This window comes from Chaetura pelagica, unplaced genomic scaffold, assembly GCF_000747805.2.
Source record: "Chaetura pelagica isolate M959 unplaced genomic scaffold, ChaPel_1.0 scaffold416, whole genome shotgun sequence".
Taxonomy (NCBI): Eukaryota; Metazoa; Chordata; class Aves; order Apodiformes; family Apodidae; genus Chaetura; species Chaetura pelagica.
In genome coordinates, this window is record NW_009953579.1 from 865,835 (window position 1) to 888,572 (window position 22,738).

General features: G+C 37.9%; 1 protein-coding gene across 4 annotated transcripts in view; it reads right to left on the bottom strand.

Annotated features, from left to right (window-relative positions):
* NUMB (numb homolog (Drosophila)) overlaps nt 1-18,395 on the bottom strand; it is a 38,188-nt gene extending 19,793 nt beyond the window's left edge. For all 4 annotated transcript variants that reach the window (XM_009999741.1, XM_009999739.1, XM_009999740.1 and 1 more), the window contains exons 1-2: nt 18,250-18,395; nt 4,777-4,851 (exon numbers count right to left, since the gene is read on the bottom strand). In XM_009999741.1, the coding sequence (XP_009998043.1) occupies nt 4,777-4,851; nt 18,250-18,375 (201 nt within the window). In that variant the 5' untranslated portion in view covers nt 18,376-18,395. The remainder of the gene's footprint in view (nt 1-4,776; nt 4,852-18,249) is intronic.
* Nucleotides 18,396-22,738: the final 4,343 nt, after the last annotated feature.

The window sequence follows — 22,738 nt, forward strand, 5'->3', positions numbered from 1 at the left end:
CTTTCCCAAAGCAAATGCTTTGTAAGCTGGAGAAGCATGTATGGCTGGTATAAAACAGGGTTAAACACTGCTTCATTTTATTTAATTTACTTGTTGCTACTCCTACACTTCACGTCTTAAGCAGTCCTTTCTGAAGGGTGAGGAATTTCATCTTACCTTGTGGTACAAGTAAAACACATAATCCCTGCCTCTTTCAATCTCTAAAGCCTTGCAAGGCTTTATACAATATTTATACAAGTACTAGACATTAATTGTACAACTCTGAATTGACAGGCTGACCAAGACCCCTTTGAAGCCAGCTCAGACAGGGACAGTTTGACAAGCACAAAGATACCAAGAGCTGAATGAAAACTTCCTAAATTTCGTTTGACTGAAAGGGATTATACCCATTGCCCAATTCACATTAAGAAAAAGGCAACACACAATTTTAAGCATTTTTGCATGCAGTTTAGTTCGCTTTGTCTTGTTACCAGACTGTGAAAAGAAAACTGCAAGATCCAAACTGATCTCCTGAGAGAGCACTGCAGCAGGCCTGGTGCTCAGTGAGCAGTGTCACAGGCTGCTCCACGCTTGAGGGAAGCTGGCACAAAGCGTATCACTGCTCCTGCTATCTTTCCAAATTGTCTCACTTGTAAGAAAGCTATGTATAGTAGTCAAGGGGAGGAGGTGGAAAACTGCAGATGAGACACTGAGAGTCTCTGTGACAGCCTCTGGCCCCAAGTTAACACCGTTCAGTCCCAACATGTTACTCACTGATAACAAAACTATACAAAAAATTATAATTACAAATACCCTGAGGCAGTGTCTCAAGAATTGATTGGAAAACAAGGTTATATTTAAATCCAAGCTATGGTTCTGACGTAAGTCAACGAAAGCCAGGAAACACAAAGTTAAGAAGGGAGTGTCAATCTCAACTTTGCATTTCCTGACTTCTCTTGCTCTGTGACTCTGCTCGAGGTCCTTCCAGAGCTGTTATCTAGTATCTGTACCATATTTATGTCAACTCAGATACTGTAGAAAGAACATCTCCAAGTTCAGTCAGTTGAAAAGCTTAACAATATTCTGAGGCAGAAATGGTTATGTATTTGGACAGGATATGCTGAAAACTGGGAGGGGAACTAATGGATTAATCACTGTGTTGTGTACATAATGAGAAGGGGTTGGATGCTGCTGCCAAGTTGAGCAATGACTATTGCATTACACTAAATAACAGCTTTTTAAAGAAAGCAAAAGCTAGAGATTCACCAGAAGCTACTTCATTTTTAGGTGATGGTTAATTTTGCTTTCAGCAAAATGCTTGTTAAACAAGATTATTTTTTTAATAAATTAGACAAGGTTAAAAGACATCATGCAAAAAGGTTTTTAAACAACACTAAGTTAATGTAGTTTAGAGATTACTAATGCACATTTTAAAATATTAAATTATGTCTCTTTACCTGCTAAAACAAGAACATATATTAAAACAAATGCATCATTTAAAACAAAAAGTGGCAAGTTAGAAACCAATACTACACACTAAAGCTGATTTCAAATCAACATCACATGAGAGAATATACTTTTATCTTTATATGATGTTCCCATACCTGAGCCAAATACACTCACAGGGCCACTAGAAGTTACTTCCCAGTTTGTGCTAAGTATTTTAAATTCAGTGAAATGGTTCTGAAGAAACCATTTAGAACTTAGTGTCCAAATACAAGGATCCTACCAGGTATGAAATGTATACACAGCCATATCTCCCTACTAAAGGAAAAATGTAAGCTCCATTGGTAATATAAACCCATGTTAGTAATAGACGGATAGCTGAATACATGGGTTTCTGATCCATTAATGACACTCTGATGCCATTTAATCAGACAGAAATCAGGGACACAACTCAAGTTGGTCTTCATTCTAAACAATAGTGTAATCTGCACATTATAGTATTGTTGGTGTGCAATTTCAGAGCTAAAAAACTGTAACAACAGAATGCAGTATGGATGAGGGATTCTTTAGCTAAAAATGGTTCCTTTTACTCAGTTATCAATTAGACAATGCCTGAATAAACTGCTCACCATCATGTGGTTTCAAGTTCTGCAGGATGCAATGCTCAAAAACAATTACAACACATTAAATGAGCAGGTAGTACAAAAACCCTGAAAGGTTATTTCCCATAGAAAAGGGACAGAAAGATTTGTTTGCATCTTTTCTTTCAAAAAGTAAAGCAGAAATCAAGCTATTCCTAAAATCAAGATTAACACTGTTCTACACGCTTCTTGACAAATCCCATAAAATGTTTTATAATCCCTTAGTCAACCCTAAAAAAGAAGAGCCAGCAGTTCCTCAGATGAATTGCCAACTGTTGGAGAACAAGAATTAAGAAGAAAAAAAGGTGTACCTATTAAAATAAATAAAGAGAGCCAGAAATTAATTTTTAGAAGGTACAAGATACAAGTATTTCGACAAGTCTATCTAATTTTTATTTGTCAGATTTATAAAACATACACAGTATGTGCAGAGAACACAAAGATGAAGATAGGCCACACACATTTCAATGTAGTTGAGCCATACCAAGTGAAGTCCAATCTCCCTTAAGCCAGTCTTCCAGTTCAAGCACTGCAGCTCAAACTTGTAATTCTTTCAAGACCAAGAGAAATCTCATCAAAATATCCAAGTACTATGAAAGCAAGAGACTACCAAAAGAATAAACTCTTTTCTTATCACGTTCCTTGCATTCTGAAACATCATCCAGGGATTTGGCTTTTGCTAATTAGAAGACCATACTGTACAGAAAAGAGCTTTCAGTAATAGCAGAGTCCTAAAGAAATGTCCTCAGTTTAAAACCTACAAATGAACCTTGGATCTGGTGAAGTCTAAGAATGAAAACATACGCAGGGTCTCAGTAATCTGAATCTCCCTCTTGGGTCCCAAGGAGAAATCAATCTCTGCTTCACAACTTCCAGCACTGACAAAGGAGACAACACAAACGGCAATCGCACCAGACGTGCGCTTGTGTCCCGGTTATACAGAGACATTGAAAACTCCAAATGGCAGAATAAATTAAACTACCTGAAAAAAAAGCGTTGAATTTATGACAATGGGTAAATTGATGCCATCCAGTTTGGAATAATGACATGGCACAAAATAGGAAAATTAAATTATTTACTTCCAGAGAGTGCTCTGTAAAAGTTAGACGTGCAAGTCTGACATCTGAATCAATAATTCAGGTGATCAAGAATCACAATCCTGGAATTATCCAGATTCCACAAGAAACCAGGTGCTGTGCTTTTATTGTTTAATTGTCTCATTATTTATAAGCTTAGCTACACTTAACTGGCTTGTGAGATTTAAGTTTATAAATAAACCAGTGAACATCTACTTCACAGCACAGCTCCACAGGGAAGAGAATGAGAAAAGGTGCATAAAGCAGACACTGCAGTGTTATTTGTTGTCCTAATAGAAACTATTCTGATAGAACAAAAAACAGAATGGGACAAATATGGATGCAATTCATTATGTGGTCAGTACTTGCACTTTTAGCTACATAAACCAAATCCACATAATAAAGAAACTAATTTATATTTTGTGTGGCCCTTTTTAATGAAAATCAACCACCAATCACTGTTGGACTGAATGGGAACAGATGGGATGTGACTTTAACAGGTTGCTATACATTAGCTGAGAGAGAAAAGAATGAAAAGACTAGATTCTAATAAGAGCACTAAACTAATTCAGAATCTTTACAGAACAACAGAAGGCAGAAAAGATAACCTATAATCCTCTGTTGTGCACTAGGAAGAAGTGAAGAACAGATTTAGTTGGAAGTTAATTTGAGCTCTTATATCTGGTGAGGAAAAAAGTGATGTTCAGTAGTAGCTGTCTTCAATTACCAAAGGTTCAGTAGGAGAGTTTGATGTACTTTCAATAACTTTGTTGAGCTGCTAGGATACAAGAGCTTCTTCCACTAAAGGCATCACTGAAGAATATAAATAGCTAAAACCCATAAATGATGAAAAGGACTGCAGTTCTCTATCTCCATTCAAACTTCAAATTCCCATGTCCTTTCTCCTTCTGTTCTCTTCAATGCTGTCTTAGCCTCAGTTCCCTGATAGACTGATGACTGCCTTTCTGGAGTTTGCTATTATCACAGGATTTTGTGATATTACTACTGCAGGAAAGAGATGACAAGGCCTCTTCAGATGAGCCACAGAAATACAAAGAGCTTTGAACGAGTGCCATTTACAGGAGCAAACGTTCACAGAAGCCAAACTAAGAGCAGCCCACTTCATGACATTAGAATTAGGCAGCCTTCAGGCCACTTTGAGCAGATGCAAGCCAGATTATTTCATGCATGACTACAATGTTGCAGTGCATTAGAAAACAGCAGCCTAAATCAAGTAATATTTTGTACAACAATGGTGAATTAAGTCACTATTAAAATGGCAGGCAACAGAAGGAGAGAGAGGGAGAGGAAAAGAGAGAGAGAGGGAGAAATAATTGTTAAAAAACAATGGTTGAAGTCCCATGTGGGTACCAACTTAGCCTGAAAGGTCACAGAGGATTTCTACACATTTGTTTTGCAAATAGCTTCTGCAAGCAGAAAGAACAGTTGTAACTCTCTCCCTCTCATCGTCAGATTAGCACGTCCCCCTAACTGCAGCAGTGCTCTCAGACTGACCAACTGTTCTCCTAACACAGGTCAAAAGTTCAGTCTTTAGCGGGGGCACTGCAGCCCAACCAAGCTCTTCCAGTAACACAGCCCCAAAGCCAACTGCTTCATGAAACAAATATACATACAGATTTCAGCCTCTTCACAGCATCTTCACAGATATGCATTCCTCTGGATTCATCCACTTCGACATGTCCCAAGTACTGCAGAAAAGAGAAAAGGGGGAGAAAACCTTAACAGTAGCTCCTTTAACACTCTGGGTTTAAAAGTCCAGTCTCTGAATACATTTCAGTACAGCTGAGATAGCAGAGATTAACAGCACTTGGTAACCTTCTTTTAAGACCTGCATTTGGAGGTTTGACTTGCATTTATATGGGGTACAAGAATCAGTAGAAAAGCATAATACATCCAGAAATGTTGAGGGAAAGATAGACTTTCCTTACTCAAGGGGAAAAATGAAATTGAAAAGTAGAACTGTATCTTCCTCCTTATTCAGCATGAGCTTTAGTCAAGCTTTTCTTTGATTTTTTTACTAGCATCAGATGAAAACCTTAAGTCAATTCAGAGATTAATCTGAATAAATTATTATTGAATACTAATACATATATTTAGTATAAAAACCTGAATTATACGTCGTAAGATAACCAAATATATTTGAATGGTAATGTCCAAATACAAGAAATTTCAATGCTGCAAACACCGAATGTTGCAAAACATCATTCTTCCCCCCTTTTAAAATTATTGTAAATCAAAACCTTGATCTTCATTACAACACCAGGCTCTTATGTGGACACTGAAAGATTCATGATTCTCACAAAAAGTTTTTAAGAATTCCAGTTTTCTGTATGTCTATCTTATAAAACACTACTTAAAAATAAAACAATAAAACAACAGTGAAGAAAAACTGCAAGTGTCAAAGCTTTTAAATTAATAACCCAGAATAATACTAGCCTATAGAGAAAACAATTTCAATAAATACTTTGGAGTGTAGTGCTCAGGGTACTGTGGATAGTTTCATTTTACATTCTAGGCAAAAAATTCCAAACTTCAAATTTACCAATTTCTTCCTATCTTCTTTTTGATAGATGAAGGAAATATTTCCCCAGAAACATTCATATCTATATTCAAAATACTTAATTCTTGAAGAAAATAATAGAAACTATAAAATAAAAGCTTTCTGAAGTTTCATAATTGGAGGTATATTTCAAAGAATCTTACCCCAATTTATGTGGCATTGTAAGAATTGAATGCAATTCAGCATTTATATTTCTAGAATAGCTAAAGAGTGGAGAAATGTTTCAAAAAATATCGGAACCAGTATTTGTGTCACATAATGCAGTGGTGAATCTAGGTATAACAATCTACTGAGAAGTCAGTCCCACTCCCAACACAGAATATTCTGTCATGAGTTATCTGAATTAGTTAGGATATTGTAATGAACCAGATGGACAAAAGATTTCACTCTTCAGCACCATATTGAAGCACTCTAGTGTTACACAGAGTAACATAATCAATTCAACTAAGTGGACATACTCAGACTGTTTTAAAGACTTAAGAGAAATTTGAAAGATGAGGATTTTTTCATGCAAGGCAAGATGCTCCACAAGAGGAGACTTCACATTATCACCCTAGTATCTTCAAACTGCTGAAAGATTTAAAGGATCTTAAGTGACAAAAGGGCTTTAACATTAAATCTCACTCTGTGGCATTTTTAAAACAGAGTAAATCTGGATGGAACAATTCTGCAGGAATTTCATTTAAACCAGCTCTCACATCTGGAGAACAGCTTGAAAAATAAGTTCCATAGAAACTACAAGGTAAATAGAACAGACTTGACACTCAAGAGTTTTTTCAAAATGAGTTCTGTGAGGCAGAATTATAATTGAATGCTGGAGCTGCCAAAACAGCAACTGTACTCCTTCAGCTGAGCTTGCTGAACACTTGCGCAAGATCTTAATTTCTCCAGAACACACACTAACTGGAAAATTTTAATCCTAAAACCACATAAATAGCAACAAATAAAGATGCATTTACTAAGTACATATCTATATCAACAACTATTCTAGATGGATGTTTGGTTCTGCCATGAATCCTGTGGAAGTTCCAGAAAATAAAATCTGTGATGGTGCATATTTATTATGGGAAAGTTTTGGGTTTACTAACTTGAAAACGTTTGTCAATTTCTCTTTAAAAAGGGAGGGATACAGACAGGAACTACACTGAAGTTCAGAGAAGACAGAAAAAACAATGTATGTACAGAATAAGCCATCTAGTTTGCATGAACATTAAGTAAAGTATACAAATAGAGGGCAACTTTCCTATTGCCGGATCTACCTGCACATCTCATTTACCCCAGTGTAGGCAAAATGTTTCCAACTGAAGATCCAAACCATTCAGTTCCTGTACTTGGCAACCTGCCTTTTGCTTGGAAATGGGAGAAACAGAGCAGGGTAAACATTGCTTCATGTCACACTCCAAAACAGACAACCATTTTCCCCTGTGTTGCCAAACCTCTATTCAAGTCCCATGCTCCAGCTTTCAGCAATCAGTCATGTCACTGCTGCTAGACAGAGCAAGAGTTTAGCTGCAGTTTTCAGCACTGCTTCCATTTCGGTGAAAGAGGACATTATTGCATGTATCAAGTGCATCTACCACAGCAAAAGGCTACAATCCACAAACCTCACTGAGCATCAATCAATTCTGAATTATAAAAGAAATTACACTGCCACAAAATACTTCTTTATGATATAGAGGATAAAAGGTGCTTTGTTTGCTCTTACACTTTAAATCCTTCAACAAAAAAACCTTGTTCTTCCCATTGCACCATTTTTGCAGAAGCCAGAAGTTCATTTTTATCGGTATCAGTGGCCTTGTACACATTTAACAGGCAGTTTCAAAATTCTTCCTGTTTTTCATTCTGGGGTGGGGTGGTGGTATGCTAATTCCTTATACCAATATATTGTTAAGTTTCTTTCTTGTAAAAATAAATTTCAACTGTATAATCAGAACACTGTGGTCTTATTGTTTGTCTTTTTTAACGAAGTCTCCCTTAAGCAGCAGGTCTCCTTCCAACTCTTCAAGTTTATTTCTAAATTATTATTTTTTTTCCCCATCAGGCTGGAAGTAGATATACATGGTTATCTGAATTTTAATGGATAGTAATAAAAAATGTAAATATTTCTTCAAGAAACTTGGCAAACAGACTGAGACCTTTTCTAGTACCCTTGCATTTTAATCAGAACTGTTACATTATAATTATATCACTACCTAACCTTAAATTCAAATTATTAGCTCAACTTATTTGTGTAGCAGCATTTTATGAATTACATTTCAAACTGTAATAGAGAAAGAAAATACAAATGCTAGTTAGGCTAATAACATGGTCTGCTTCTTAGTCTGAAATGAAAGTTAAAACACCAGAATTCAGGTCTTTAAAATAAATCATCACCAGACTCTATTGTCCCTCTACAAGAAAGAGACTGCATGGAAAACACTTTAAAAAGCAGATACACTTTGATATATGCACACAAATGCCATAGTCGTGTCCACAACCTTCCAGGTTCCTTAAAGGAACTTCTCTTTCAAACTAATGGAGAAGACACAAACTGAAGTGCTTGGGCAGCAACTTGCCCTATACAACTAAAATCTCATGCAAATCCATCATGGCACATCACCACAAACACACTCAAAGAGTGGGATGCATAATTACTGAGTGCACAAGATCAATGAGAACTGCATAAGCCATAGCATAGTGGCCAGTCACTTCACAGAAAAGTAAGGAAGGAGGTACCCCAGACATACTTGCAAAGAGCATTCCTCATCACAAGGATCACTGCAGCTAGCATTCCTCAAGAAAGCTAGCACTTCTCCATCATGAAAGTGCCCATAGTAGGAATGCAGTATTAATATTGAATGCATTCCTACTTAATTTCCATAGCAACCAATGAATGATAGTCATGCAATCAGCAATTCTCAGCCATAAGAGGTTCTGTAAGAGATGTAATCGTCATACCAGAAATTAACCATCAATGCTTTTAAAGAAAGCTAAAATCCATGTGGGTAGAGTCCACGTACAAAGTAACATAAAAGCTCTAATCCATAAAAATACTTTCAGGGGCTGTTGGAAAATCCCTTATCACAAACATTTTAAAACTTAAGTATTGCTTACATCAATATTTTAAAGAAAAAAAATACTATGGTAGAGTAAGTAATTAAAAAAAAATAATCCTTTTCACTTTTGGGCTTTGTTATCTTTCACAGATGATGGTGTTCAGTACCACTCAAGCCAAACAAAATGCAATCCACATGAAGTTAAACTGGTATGCTCAGAACTTCGAAAGTGCTTCAGAAACATTCTTCTTTTTCAACATTTTAAACTTTTTCCAACTTAATCTAGTAATGAACTCAAATTACCATATCAAGTGTTTTTGTTGAAGCTGTCGTACTGCCTTCACCCAAACGTATGCTATTGAAATTGCTCCTAAGAAAACACTGCTAGTCAGAAACAACATGTTTTACCATCCATGTCCTAGTACAAGAAATACTGCCCTGATCTTTTTTGTTTTAATTTCTTTCACAAATAGTTGGCTGATTCACTTTTCAAAATTTCTAAGTTCAACAATAACATCTTCCAAAAGAAAGAACCTTCATCAGAACTCCTTCCACCTGGACAACTCACTCAAGCCAGTTTTGTTTGTTCAAGCCTAGTAATATGCTATTTCAGTCCCTCTTCCAAACGGACAGAGCTACACAAATCTCTGAACTTCCCTCTGTATCCGCAGATGTTCGCCCACGCTGTTTGACTTGTAATAACAGACTAGGTTCTTCAGATTACACTTGCAACTGGATGGATGGATGGGGGAAATGAGCTTACAGTAAATCTTGGCCAAGGTGTCCCATGCTAGGGAATCAGCTGCCACAGAAAGAAGGACACCAACACACCACCATTTCCTTGGTATTTTTCCTAGCAGCAGCAACATTCTTTTCTTCCCCTGTGTAAGTAACTATTCCCTCTACAACTGGGATAGTATCTGTAAGACTGACTACTTGGCATCTGCATGTGCAGATATGATTCTGCAATTGGTATTGCTCAAGAACTAATGTTTGTGCTCCACAGTTTCACAGTGAAACACTGTCTTGCAACTAGACTTCAGCTTAAATCCAGAAAGCCAGGATACATCTTAAAGCTGAGCTACTTTTCCACTGACTTCTGCAAGATTTATATCCCAATATTCACTACTTCTCTCACACTCATGCTCCTGCTTTGTAAATGTATCCCTTCGAAACATGTTTGCTTAAACAGACAACAGAAACAGTATGATTAAGCATCAACAAACTAAGCTTAATTCTGCTTAGTCAAAGCTACAGGTTAGTTATGATGCTACACATTGCCCCCAAAGTCTAACTTCTTTCACTTCTCTAAGTCGCCAGTAATGAAAATGTCTAATCAACCTGTTAAACCCTTCAAACCAGCAGCTGTAACAGCCTATGACTGCTAAAGGTCTCTGAATCATAGAATCAAACTCTAAAAACAAAGCACTATCTATACCAGTAATTCTTAGCATCTCTTCACATTCCACCCACACACTGTGCAATTCACTTACTGATTCTCTTATTGTCTTCATCAGTGTGAGCAGAAACAACATTGTGGGGGAATAACAAACATTTCCAGTTAGGACTATTGAAGATGAAGTACCAAAGCTCAATACAGGATATACAAACCATATATTCTTCATATTCTCACACATCCCTAAAATGAGGCAGAGAAAGAACTCAGGAGGTTATGTAGGACAGCACTTGCCTCAAGGCAGGATCTACTCCACATCTACATCAGAGAACTCAGCCTTCGAATACTATGACATTTCTGTAACTGGAGATCAATAGGGTAAACTCTGCAGCTTACAAGTCTCACTGTTAGAAAGGGAGGTTGTTCTGTTGAGTTGTTTTTAATGCCTATACTAAATTTCCTCTGATAAGGCTAACCCCCACTTTTTGTCCTATTCCCTTCACATAGGTAGGAGTTAGACCTACGTTTTCAATAGTTCACTCTGATGTGCAAATCCTACTTTTCTAGGAACTCAGCATTAGTAAGGAAATTTAATTTTTTTCTTAAAGAAAAAAAAAGTAAAAGAAAATCAAGTGATGATTTTTAAGTTTTATAAACACATATAAACATAAAAAGTTTTATAAACACATTGGACAGGTGCACCATGTACCTTTTCTTAAGTCCTGGAAAAAAAAACCAGTTTCCTTTTATGACACTGGAAATCCCCTACTTTAAAAAACAAACAAACAAACAAAACACCACTCAGAATTAAAAGTATAACCCAATGAAAACTTTTTCATTTCCAAAACCTCAATTACATTTTAAAGAAGTATTTCTGTGAGGACGTACCAACCATTTTTATGGCTCTAAACATGAAAGTCATATCTTTAAAATAATTTGAATTTTACTAAATAAAATTTAAGAATCTCAGCCAAAGACAGGAGGGTTTTGAAACTGAGTAAGAAGCTTAATTTAAAACTTATTTTTTGCAAGGTTAGTCAAACAAAAGTAAGGGTTGGCGACAAGTGTGAAAAATTTATGCTAGAACACTGGAGATTGCATTACATTCTACTTAATTGTGACAAAAATGCATAGAAATATATTTGAAGTAACCCTCACACCTTCGGTTATAATTACCATTCTTTTATAATTAGGTGTCTTCAAGCTCTTGTGATCCTAAATGCTGCAGGATTTTAAATACATACCTTTGCTTGGAGCTGGGTTAACATTCAATAGGAATGGTTATTGTTCATTGCTAACATCAATTCATGCCTCAAGAGGAAGGAATTTGTAGCATTTAATGTATAAGGCTGTGCAGCATTTCAGAAATCAGCAGACTTGTGACATTAACTTCTCAAAAATACTTAACATAGTTTCCAAAGTCTAATCAAGCATCTTAAGCTTTCACAGTCAAAAGCATCACATGCCTAATTTAAAGGCACTTCAGCATCAACATACTGTTAAGGCTCTTTCACAGTTACTATTATTTCACACCAGAAGTGCATTTAAGACATAAATTAAAAGCCAAGAGTTACCTATGCTGAGTAGCAGCCTTTCTGATCTGGACAAACAGAATGGCATTCAAGCTGTATTTGTAAAATTATTAGAAGTAAGGAGTAATTTTTAGTATGAGATTTATAAATTAGATATTAATCATTTAAGTCCAGCATGTAAATTTCAGACCTAAAGAGAGCACCTGGGCAGCCATGTGTGGTGTGAGAGCACGCAGCAAAGTGACAGAAGTGACCTATTTCTTACTGATGGTGTTTTCAGTCACACATGGCCTAGTGGCACAACACTCTACCAGGTCACAGGGACCCCACGGATGAGAACTGAGACTCACAGGACACTCCACGGGACTCAGCGCAAATTGTTCCCTTTTCTTCCGTCTCTGCTTGGACACAGAGCAACACAGTGTCCTCCAAACATCCCCTACACCAAAGCAAGCACTAGATAGGAAACAGTTGAAGGGTATTTAATTTGAAAAGTCAATTCTTTCATGTGTGATTGAACTGTATCCATTCTATTTTTATAAGTCTACACTAACAAAGAAATAAAGATTTAGTGAAAGGTTAATTCACATGATAACAGGCACTCAGCAGCAAATCCTAGACTTCAAATTCAAACATACAAACATGGTTTGTTACTTTTATACATCGCCTTTTTAAATGGATACCTTTAGTCTTCTTGTTGGAATAAAAGGAAGAAAATATGCAAGTAAACTTGCAGGCTACAGGCAACAGTAGCCTTAGATGCAGTAAAGTCAAAAGAGACTGTCCACCAAAAATATGGAAGACTAATTATACTAATCCAAGATATATGCAACTATTACATCTGCTACAACCACAAGTAGGAATCAGCTGGTAATATTCAGTTGAACATGCCCAGTTGGTTAGGACTGCCAAGAACTTGCAAATGTTTGATTTGTTTGGTTCTGTTAAGTAGAGGGAAATGACCTATTTTTTCTGATATAAATGTCACAGGCCAGCTACTCTAAAGTGCATTTGTATGAATAAAAACTACTTACCCAGAGGGACATTTGAAAAGACATTTCAGACAAAAGAAGCCCTAGTGTCAAATATTTTAGTCATTAAAACATAGACCAGCTGCATGTTCTCAGTGAGGTAGTGTCTGGAACAAGAAAGCAAGTTTGAAAATGTGTATGTCAATGAACTTCATTTTTTGAAATTATGGTATATAAAGATTGTGTAAAAATAAATTACAGCACTGATAAGCGTGGCTGTAATGTCTGTTAGAATAATCTACTCCTGAATAGTTTTAAATGCTATGTCCCTGTCTAAGTCCCTTATACATTACAGATATCTAGCATAATTTTTCCCTCAGAGGGAGGATTCACTACTGAAACACTGTAGTTACTTCTTAGTTTGTTAGGACAGTGGAAGAGAATCCACCCTGAAAACATACTTTCACACAGATTTTCCAGCAGCTTTAACAGTGCCACATTTAATAAGAGGGCAATTCTCAGTTCATCTATAAAAGCTGCAAGATACTATGCCTCCACACCACAGAAGTCAGGAGAGCAATATCATCATGTTCCCAAATCACACTTCTCTAAACACAAGTCTAACATCCTTTTCATACCTTTGCTGATAGACTGGCATCTGTCTCTCTGCTGATGTAGTGGGAAAAAACCCCAACATTCAGCCATATACTCCAGCAAACTGGCTCTCCTTCTGATGCAACTTTAGCTGATTCAAAGCAGTTAACACATAAGAGCAGTGCAGGCAAGTCCGTAACCATCCCAAGGCCCTATTTTGAATGTGCCTGATCATGACCTTAAGCATGGTTAGATTTCCAACACAGAGAAGAGCTATCTGTAAATGCATTCTACACACACTAAGACAACTGAGAAACTATGCTCAGCTCATTACATACAACACAGACACTCCAACTAGTGGAAAAACACAGACTGCTAGAGACAAAAAAGTGCTATAGCCTAAAAGCAACAGTACCCACCCAGGATTATCACCACCTCCAAATTTATATGCACAGCACTGGAGAGAACCAACAGCACCTCAAATCCACTTCCCTGCAACAATATAACAGGAATTTTGCAAGTACTTTCCATAGAGGATCTTCTCTACCAAAATTAAGAGGGTCCAGACGCCTCAGATTTGCTCAGAATCCAAGAGCACACTTATAGCCTTCAATTAACAATAAGAATTAGATGTGAATGTAGCCCGGGAAGAGTTTCAAGAACTACACCAATGTAGAAAACCTTTCATAACACTAAATCTGTTTGCAGTACAGCATTCTCAAAGCACAATGAATGAGCAGTTACTGGAGTCCCCGTCCAACAGTAACAGAACAAAGCCTGGAGGCAGGATGAAATCCTATTTGCAACATGACTTTCAGAGTGCTCCCACATGTTCCGTATATCTAAAAAAGGATAAATCTGTGCTAGCACTCTACAAACACGCCAATTCTGCGCAAAATATAAATGCTCAAAGGCAAGAAGTTAAAAAACACACCAACTTAACACTTCTTCAGGAGAGTGATGTCTTTCACCCATCAAACTTTTATGATCTTTCTCTTTTACAGGAGAAACAGAGATCAAACATTCCCTAATCTGTATTTGCACTGGTCTCCTCTCTCCAAAAAAGAATGTTGAGTCTTACCTAAATAAAATAGCAAGTGTTAGAAGAAACAAAGCCTTCAAAATGGCTTCTTCTACATTGGCTTAAAATATTTTATTTTTACACAGATATCATAGAATCATAGAATCCACCTAGAGTACATCACACAGGAACTCATCCAGGTGGGTTTTGAATGTCTCCAGTGAAGGAGACTCCACAACCTCCCTGGGCAGTCTGTTCCAGTGCTCTGTCACTCTTACAGTAAAAAAATTTTTTCGGATATTCACCTTGAACCTCCTATGCTCCAATTTACACCCATTACCCCTTGTCCTATCACTGGTCATCACTGAGAAAAGCCTAACTCCATCCCCCTGACACTCACCCCTTACATATTTGTAAACATTGATGAGGTCACCCCTCAGTCTCCTTTTCTCCAAGCTAAAGAGACCCAGCTCCCTCAGCCTTTCCTCATAAGGGAGATGTTCCACTCCCCTAATCATCTTCGTAGCTCTGCGCTGGACTCTCTCGAGCAGTTCCCTGTCCTTTTTGAACTGAGGGGCCCAGAACTGGACACAATACTCCAGATGTGGCCTCACCAATGCAGAATAGAGGGGGAGGAGAACCTCTCTTGACCTACTAACCACACCCTTTCTAATACACCCCAGGATGCCATTGGCCTTCTTGGCCACAAGGGCACATTGCTGGCTCATGGTCATCCTCCTGTCTACCAGGACCCCCAGGTCTCTTTCACCTACACTACTCTCCAGCAGTTCAGCCCCCAACCTGTACTGGGACATGGTGTTGTTCTTCCCCAAATGTAAAACTCTGCACTTCCCCTTGTTGAATTTCATCATGTTTCTCCCCGCCCAACTCTCCAACCTATCTAAGTCTCTCTGAATGGCAGCACAGCCTTCTGTCAGCCACTCCTCCCAGCTTAGTGTCATCAGCAAACTTGCTGAGGGTACATTCTATACCCTCATCCAGGTCGTTGATGAAGATATTGAACAACACCGGTCCCAGTACCGACCCCTGAGGGACTCCACTAGTCACACACCTCCAACCAGATTCTGCCCCATTGACTACAACTCTCTGACTCCTTCCTTTCAACCAGTTCCTAATCCACCTCACTTCCTGATCACCAAACCCATACCTGATCAACTTTTCTACAAGGATGCTGTGGGAGACGGTGTCAAATGCTTTACTGAAATCAAGATAAATCACATCTACCGCTCTACCATCATCTATCCACCTAGTAATTTCCTCATAGAAGGCTATGAGGTTAGTCAAACATGATTTACCCTTGATAAAACCATGTTGACTGCTCTTGATGACCCCCATGTCCTTGATGTGCCTGGAGATAGTGACAAGAACAAGTTGTTCCATCACCTTTCCAGGGATGGAGGTGAGGCTGACCGGTCTATAGTTACCCGGGTCCTCCTTCTTGCCCTTCTTGTAGACTGGTGTGAATATCTTATATTTGTTAACAATTCTCAGGTCTTCACCTGCTTTACGGGTAAAATCTTAATCATCAATGAAAAAGTCAGACTCCAGACTTGCCACTTAGCTATGCCTTGACTTCCAAAGAATTACAGCTGAGATGTTTAGAGGGGCAAGGCAGACCCTAAAGAATGACAGACTAACTCTCTCAGGAACATACTAAACTGAGGTTGTACAGCTGTACCACAGGCAACAGACCACTCTGGAACTACCATTTGAACTTTAAGAAAATGAAGGTATTTTCAACCATGTGTCGGACTCAATGCATTCTTATTCATTAACAATTTTCCTCAAAACATCTCAGTTTGTCCTGCCCCATTGAGGAGCATCAGGTAGAAAAGTAACTCCATCAGATGTTTAAGGACATAGGCAGTAACATGCTGTTCCTGGAATGTATGAATTTCCGAATAATACCCAAGAACAGTGTGACAGGATATTCTCCTTCAATAGCACAAAGTTCTATTCTTTTTGTGAGCAAAATATAGTACCACCCACTAAACTGATGACTCTACGTCTGGTTTATCTTGCTTACTCACAATGGCCATACTTCCTGTCTGTATCTATTAAACTCCAGTTAACTCCCACTTTGCATCCCAACCCTAATAAAAATTTCCACTATTGCCCATCTCAGGGCACAGAATTTTGGAAGATATATTCTAATTGAATAAACTAAAATGCCTCTTAATGTCAAATCGTTCTGATTTTAAGTTTTCATCTAATTGCAAATTCTTCCTGTATTAACAGTCTATGATTCTGACCAAATCAAGAAACACATGTAAGTATGTGCTTACTTCAGAGTTTTTTCCAAGGAACAAATTACATTAATTCAAAGAATTACAACATGAAGGGGGCTAATAAGGGTAAACAAGTCCCATTGTGATTACAGGATGCAAAGGTTCATCCATCTCTATGCCTCTTCAGCACAGAATAGCCCAAACCCTTTTTTGGCTTTGGTACATGTGCCCAGAACAGATGAATGCTTCATTTAAATACAGGAAGCATTTGTCATTGTAAGTGCAAGTCCTGACTGAGAGTTTAAAAAGTCAGTCTTTAAACAGCAAGAAGCGATTCACACCCTTTGTGTTCAGTAAAGGACTGAAAAAGTTTGAGTAAAACTAAATGTCTAGAAATGGGAGCATTTTGCTTTTCAATCTGTGTGATGGCAAAATTATTGAAAAATAACAATCCTCAAGCTAACAGCTCATCTCCTACACACTTGTAAACCCTAATCTAAGTCTGAGCTTCCAGAAAGCAGTTACTCACTTTCAAAGCTCTGGCAAAACACCATCTCTCTTTAGTACTGGATTACAGTTCCTTCCTTCTAGCAGAAAACTAACACAAGACAAAGACAAATAAGCAAGCAACCATAACAAAACAGAAGCATTACACACAGTTAGGTAAAAGCACACATAAGCAAGTTATCTCACATTTCTTGTGCACCTGCAGACACCCACAGCTTTACAAAAATGTGTAACTGTCATGTTCAAAGAGTTCCACCTAGCAACAAATATTGGACAGAATTACTTCAAGTATAATACAGATAAAAAGTAATAAAAGGTCTTTAAGTGTCAGAACCATAGACTGTTTTCCTTCTGCATAGATACTTAATTTGTTATCTCTCCATAAGCGTCATCTGCTTATAGCCTATTGTAGAGTTAGTATTAATGTGCCTTAAGGAAGACAGCTTTTGATTACAACGTGAGCATATGCAATGAGACACCTTAAATTTCCTATTTATTTTTAATGTATTTCTTAAGTATTAGTAGTAAATATTACTCTAAAATATTAAAATAGTATCATTTCCTAAATAAAGTGAAGGAGAACTGGTGACACAAAATACCTATTTATAACACTCTGATAACCAGGAAGGAGTTCTCAGAGTTCAAAAGGTAATTTCAGTTTCACATGCATTAATAGTCTGTAATATACACACACACAAGATCATAGCACAGAAGATATTCCTAGAAGTTAGCAAGTGCTGAGAACCTTGAGCACTAGAAGGAAACCCAGGTGTTACTTTGCAATGTTTTCAGTTATCAAAAGGGAGGAAGGATTCCTTCCCAAGCACACTCCATCACTTACCTTACAAGTCAAACTGTAACTGTAACTCCACTTTAAACAGAGAGAATCCAGTACCTTTCCATGCAATCCAAGAGGTGTACCATTTCTGCTCTTCCAGAAAAATGAAGACAAATATTATATTACTCCTCTGCCTAGCTACATGATTTATTTGAACTAGATAATAATGTAGGATATCTCAGGCAGTGATTTTCCAAGGCATGTGTTACATGAGTCATCTGGCTTTAAAAAAAAGCCACATCCTTTGCAATGAGAGCTGGCTGTAAAATAGTTCCGTGTGCAACAAAGCATGCTGCTGGCTTATGCTTGCCAAAAAAGCCCCAGATGATAATTAATGTTAAGAGAACCTCATGGATATCTGAAAGAAAAGCAGAAAGTCTTACCTTCACAGGAAAGCTGCACTTGCCAGTACGAACGCCTTCTTCATCCGTCTGCCACTGGTGAGGCCTACTGGCCTCTGGGACATAGACATCTTTCTTTCTCCTAAAGCTTTGCCGTAATTTGTTCATTTCTCAGATTTTCACGTCCTAGAAGAAGAAGAAAAAAATATTGCCAATAGGCACCAGAACACACATTTAGCCACCTTGGGTCAACCACTATCATAAGAGATGTCGCTGGGAAAAAAATCTGAGCTTCTGTAAATAACATTGGCAGTACCTGTGAAAGGAAAAGATTTTGGACATAGATTAAGAGAAAGACAGATGCTCCCTTTAAAGTGGAAAACATAAATCCACTTTACTTGTTTAATATCTTTCCAAAGCAACTGAAGCATTAAACCCAGGAACAACTCATAAGGTTACCTGAAATAAGTGACAGTGAAACTCTTCAGAGTGATGCGCATTAAATCCTGACCCCCAAATTGAAGCACCTACCTAGAGTAACCAGGCAGGATACAAGTTGCACAAGCTTCCAGGGCACTCATGCAAAGCAAGGATTCATAGCCCTAAAACTGCACCTTAAAATTAGGTTCTTGTGCTGTTATTTAAAAACAAGTGGTAAGTTCTTGCTTTTATTGAGGGGCACAGTCCAGCCCTTACTTAGCCTACTGGTAAAAGTTATTATCTATTTACATGAGTAAGGCACTGAATTGACTTCTACGTCCTGGCTAAATCTCTAAACAATGACATAGTCTTCCCTTTTCAAAGGGAGAAGACAGTTTTGTAATTACACTTCCAAGGCCTAGAATTAGATGCTTTCTATACACTGTTCTCTTATATACCAGTTTCTATATACAAGCCAATCTATACTTTAGACATGCTCACCTTTATTAGGTTCAAACTACAATTAGCCAAGAAGCTATCAGAGAAAATAGGACTGAATATTCAGCTACAGAAGTAAAACCATATGGAATACAATATGGGGACTATAGAAAACCAAGAACCATTGAATGTGTCAGGTTGGAGGGGGCCTTTAAAGATCATCCAGTCCACCCCCTCTTCAGTGTGCAGGGAGGGTGATCACCAGATCAATTTGCTCAGAACCTCATCAAGCCTGACCTTGAATGTCTCCAGGGATAGGGCCTCCACCACATCTCTGGGCAACCTTTTCCAGTGCTCCACCATGCTGATAGTAAAGAGCTTGTTCCCAACAACAATCTAAACCTACCCTGATCTAGTTGAAGGTCATTACCTCTCATCCTATTGCTACATATAAACATTATAAACAGCTTTCCTATAGGCTCTCTTTATGTACTGGAAGGTCACTATAAGGTCTCCAAAGCTGGAAGGCTTTCGGGAAAGAAGAGCACTATCTGAAGAAAAGGAACTTTCTTATATCCATGATGTCTCATCTGGATTTAAAAAAATAAAAAATAAATTTAAAAAAATGCTGCAGAATGCAGGGCAACAAAATCTAACTGGATTAAATATGCTTATTTCCCATTACATTAACTAAGCTACAAAATATGGATGTTTATGGGTGTCAAGAGACAGCCTTTGAATGAAAGCAGCTTTAAGAGCAATTTGAACACTATTTTAAACCATGAAAAGAACTAGTGTTCTCCAGTTACAATTATTTGACATAGGTGAGAAAAATCAACACATTGATATTTGTGGTAGCTGACATTTACAAAGCTAAAATTCAAAATGCAACAATTTCAAAGCTGAACAAAAGTCAGAAATCTTATTCTTACAGAAAATCACTGCCCGCTACTACTTCTGGTCAGCCTAATTAAAAATATTCACTTGGTGTGCATCTCATGATGCACTTTAGCCATTCCCAGTAACAAAAAGGTGAGTTTTGTCACTGACTCCCCAAAACCTCCTTCAGCAAGAGTTATTTTCCTCCTCAAACTGTAATTCATTAGGCAAGTCAGCTCCCACTGTATCTTACTAGCATGGCATTGGCTCATTTCTCTAGAATCTTCTTTCTATGATCAGTAATATTTTAAAGATATACCCACAGACCAAAAATACACCACTATGTCACTAATACTGGGAAATGTAAGTGTGGTGATGTTAATACTTGTTGAAATGCAAATAAGCACGTAACAACTGAATGCAATGCTGTCTGGTCTTGGAGCCTTGCAGGACCTTCTTTCAGCATAAGGGATAATTCCTGAAGTGTTTCTTCTTAAACAAACAACCAGACCAACCTCCACTTTTACAGCAAACACCTGTGCTTAAAGCTGCTTGATGAGTGTTTGAAAGCAATAAGGTGTGGCACTCCAATCAGTTCAAATCTGTCTTGCAAATTAAGTGAGGGGTTGAGATGTATGGCAAAGGCTAGCTGACTGTCCCTGGGAAGGTGCATGAGCCTAGAATAGCCATGAGCTCTAACAAACAGTGTAAGAGCAGGGATAAGAAGTTGCTTGGGGATTCTCCATCAAAATTACCTAGTTATAAAGTACTGTAAGCTTCATTCCTTCATAGATGCAAAATGCCTGACGTAACTAGAAACATATTTTCTTGACTTTACCAGATAGAATGGAGATTAGAACATACGTGCAAAATAAAAAACATGCACATTTCTTACCACTAAACATCTGAAGCAGCCCCACTACAAATGTGGTTTCTTTCTTTCTTTTTTTTTTTTTTTTTTTTTTTTTTTTTTTACAAGCTTAAAGCCATTTAAAAATATCTGAATGTGCAATGGCAACTCTGGAAGTTTTAGGAGGATGTGCAAGCCTTCTATTATCCATTAAGGCTTAAAGGCACATTAGTGCAGTAGTAGTAATGTATTTTGTTTTACAAAGTGCAGACAGGAGTCTGTGCATCACTCAGTTTAAAGACACCATAATTTCAAGGGGGCCTTTCATTCACCATGAGCAGGTGACACGTACTGCAGCAAATCAACACAAGGCACATCAGCTCTTGAGGACAGACACCCAACTCTTGTCCCCGCTTAAGACTGGCAGTGCCTCAGCACAATGAGCAAAACCAGCAGCTGCTCCAGCTGCTTTGGTGCAAAACTCAGGAGTCTGGTCAGCACACAGATGAAGCCCAGCTGTCTGATCTTGCACTCTGGTGATGAAGAAGCAGGCATAGATACTCTATTCTGCCAAAAAGGGCAACAGACTCTTACACTGATACAGGTAGCTGCAGCAAGGCTCACCTGCCAGTGTTCAAAGAACGGCCAAGTAAAAAATGCTTTGTAGAAATTTCAAACCTACAAACATGTAAAAACAACTGGTGGAAAAGGTTTCAAGGTAAATCTGAATCTCAAAAGCGTCAGTAAACAACAAAACAAGAACTGAGAACAGCACACAGCTGCTGCATTGCTTGTGAAATCAGACTAATTGCCTTATCGTAACATTTGCTTATGTGAACATTTCCTTGGACTTTTCCCAGGAAGCATTGCTTTTGCCCATGAGACTGGTACCTTATCAGAGATTTCTTCTGACCACGAGTCTCAATCCACAGGGGAGGATGAGAATAAGAGCTCCTCAACTACACTTCCTACGAGAAGCTGCACTGGCTTGAGAAGCTGAAATGGCATTTTGCCCAGAAGTATTTCCTCTTCACCAAAAACCAAGCCCATTTTCCTCTATGTTCTAATTTTGAGGTCATGTTGACAACAAGTGGTTTAAAAATAGCTTATTCTATTTAATAGAAATGCTGACAAATAGCAAGATTAATTTCTGGTCAGGCAACCAAAGAGTTTTCTTCAATTGCCACACTTGGGATTTTCTGAGATGCTATACAGTTTGGAGTAGGTTGCAAAACAGTTTGCTCTAGAAACATCTAATGTACTGTTAATATGCATGTCAGCCCAGTATAACTAGAATTGCCATCTGATGGAAAAGCATTCAGTAAAAATTCACACAGGCTGCATGTTTGAGGATTCAGGAGAGAAGCACGTGAATTGCTGCAATTAAGTGCTGAAATTTCTACTAATTTTATATGGAGCTCAAAGTCCCTGCACAGGAACGCTAGAATAAAACAAGTGAGCATTTTCTACTTGAATTCTTTGCAGCGCATTTAATATTTCCATGCAAGCATAACACACCTGCTGACACGAGAGACACCAACCTAGGCTGCTAGAAGCTAGCAGAGCATTCTCTACTAAACTGACAGCATTTTCAATAAAAAAAAGCTGTATACTCTGTCTTGGGATTATGTAGGCTGAAAGTTACATGCCCCGATTCCTTTATGTTTAGCAATTTGCTTTTGTCCTGTAATTAAAAGTATTTTTAAAACACCCAAGAAGAAACAAACCAAACCACCAAATACACTATTTCCTTTTTCCCCACTATTTCCATGGGTTTACAACCCCAAGTCCAGTTTGGGCCCAAGGAGAGGATAATGGAGAACCAGTATTTGAAGATAAACTTGGTGAAAAGCCAAGATAGGAAACTCAAAATCGAATTAAAGCACAAAATGTCATGTTTTATCAGACACTAACTGGTAACAAAGGCTGACAGCACCAAGATCT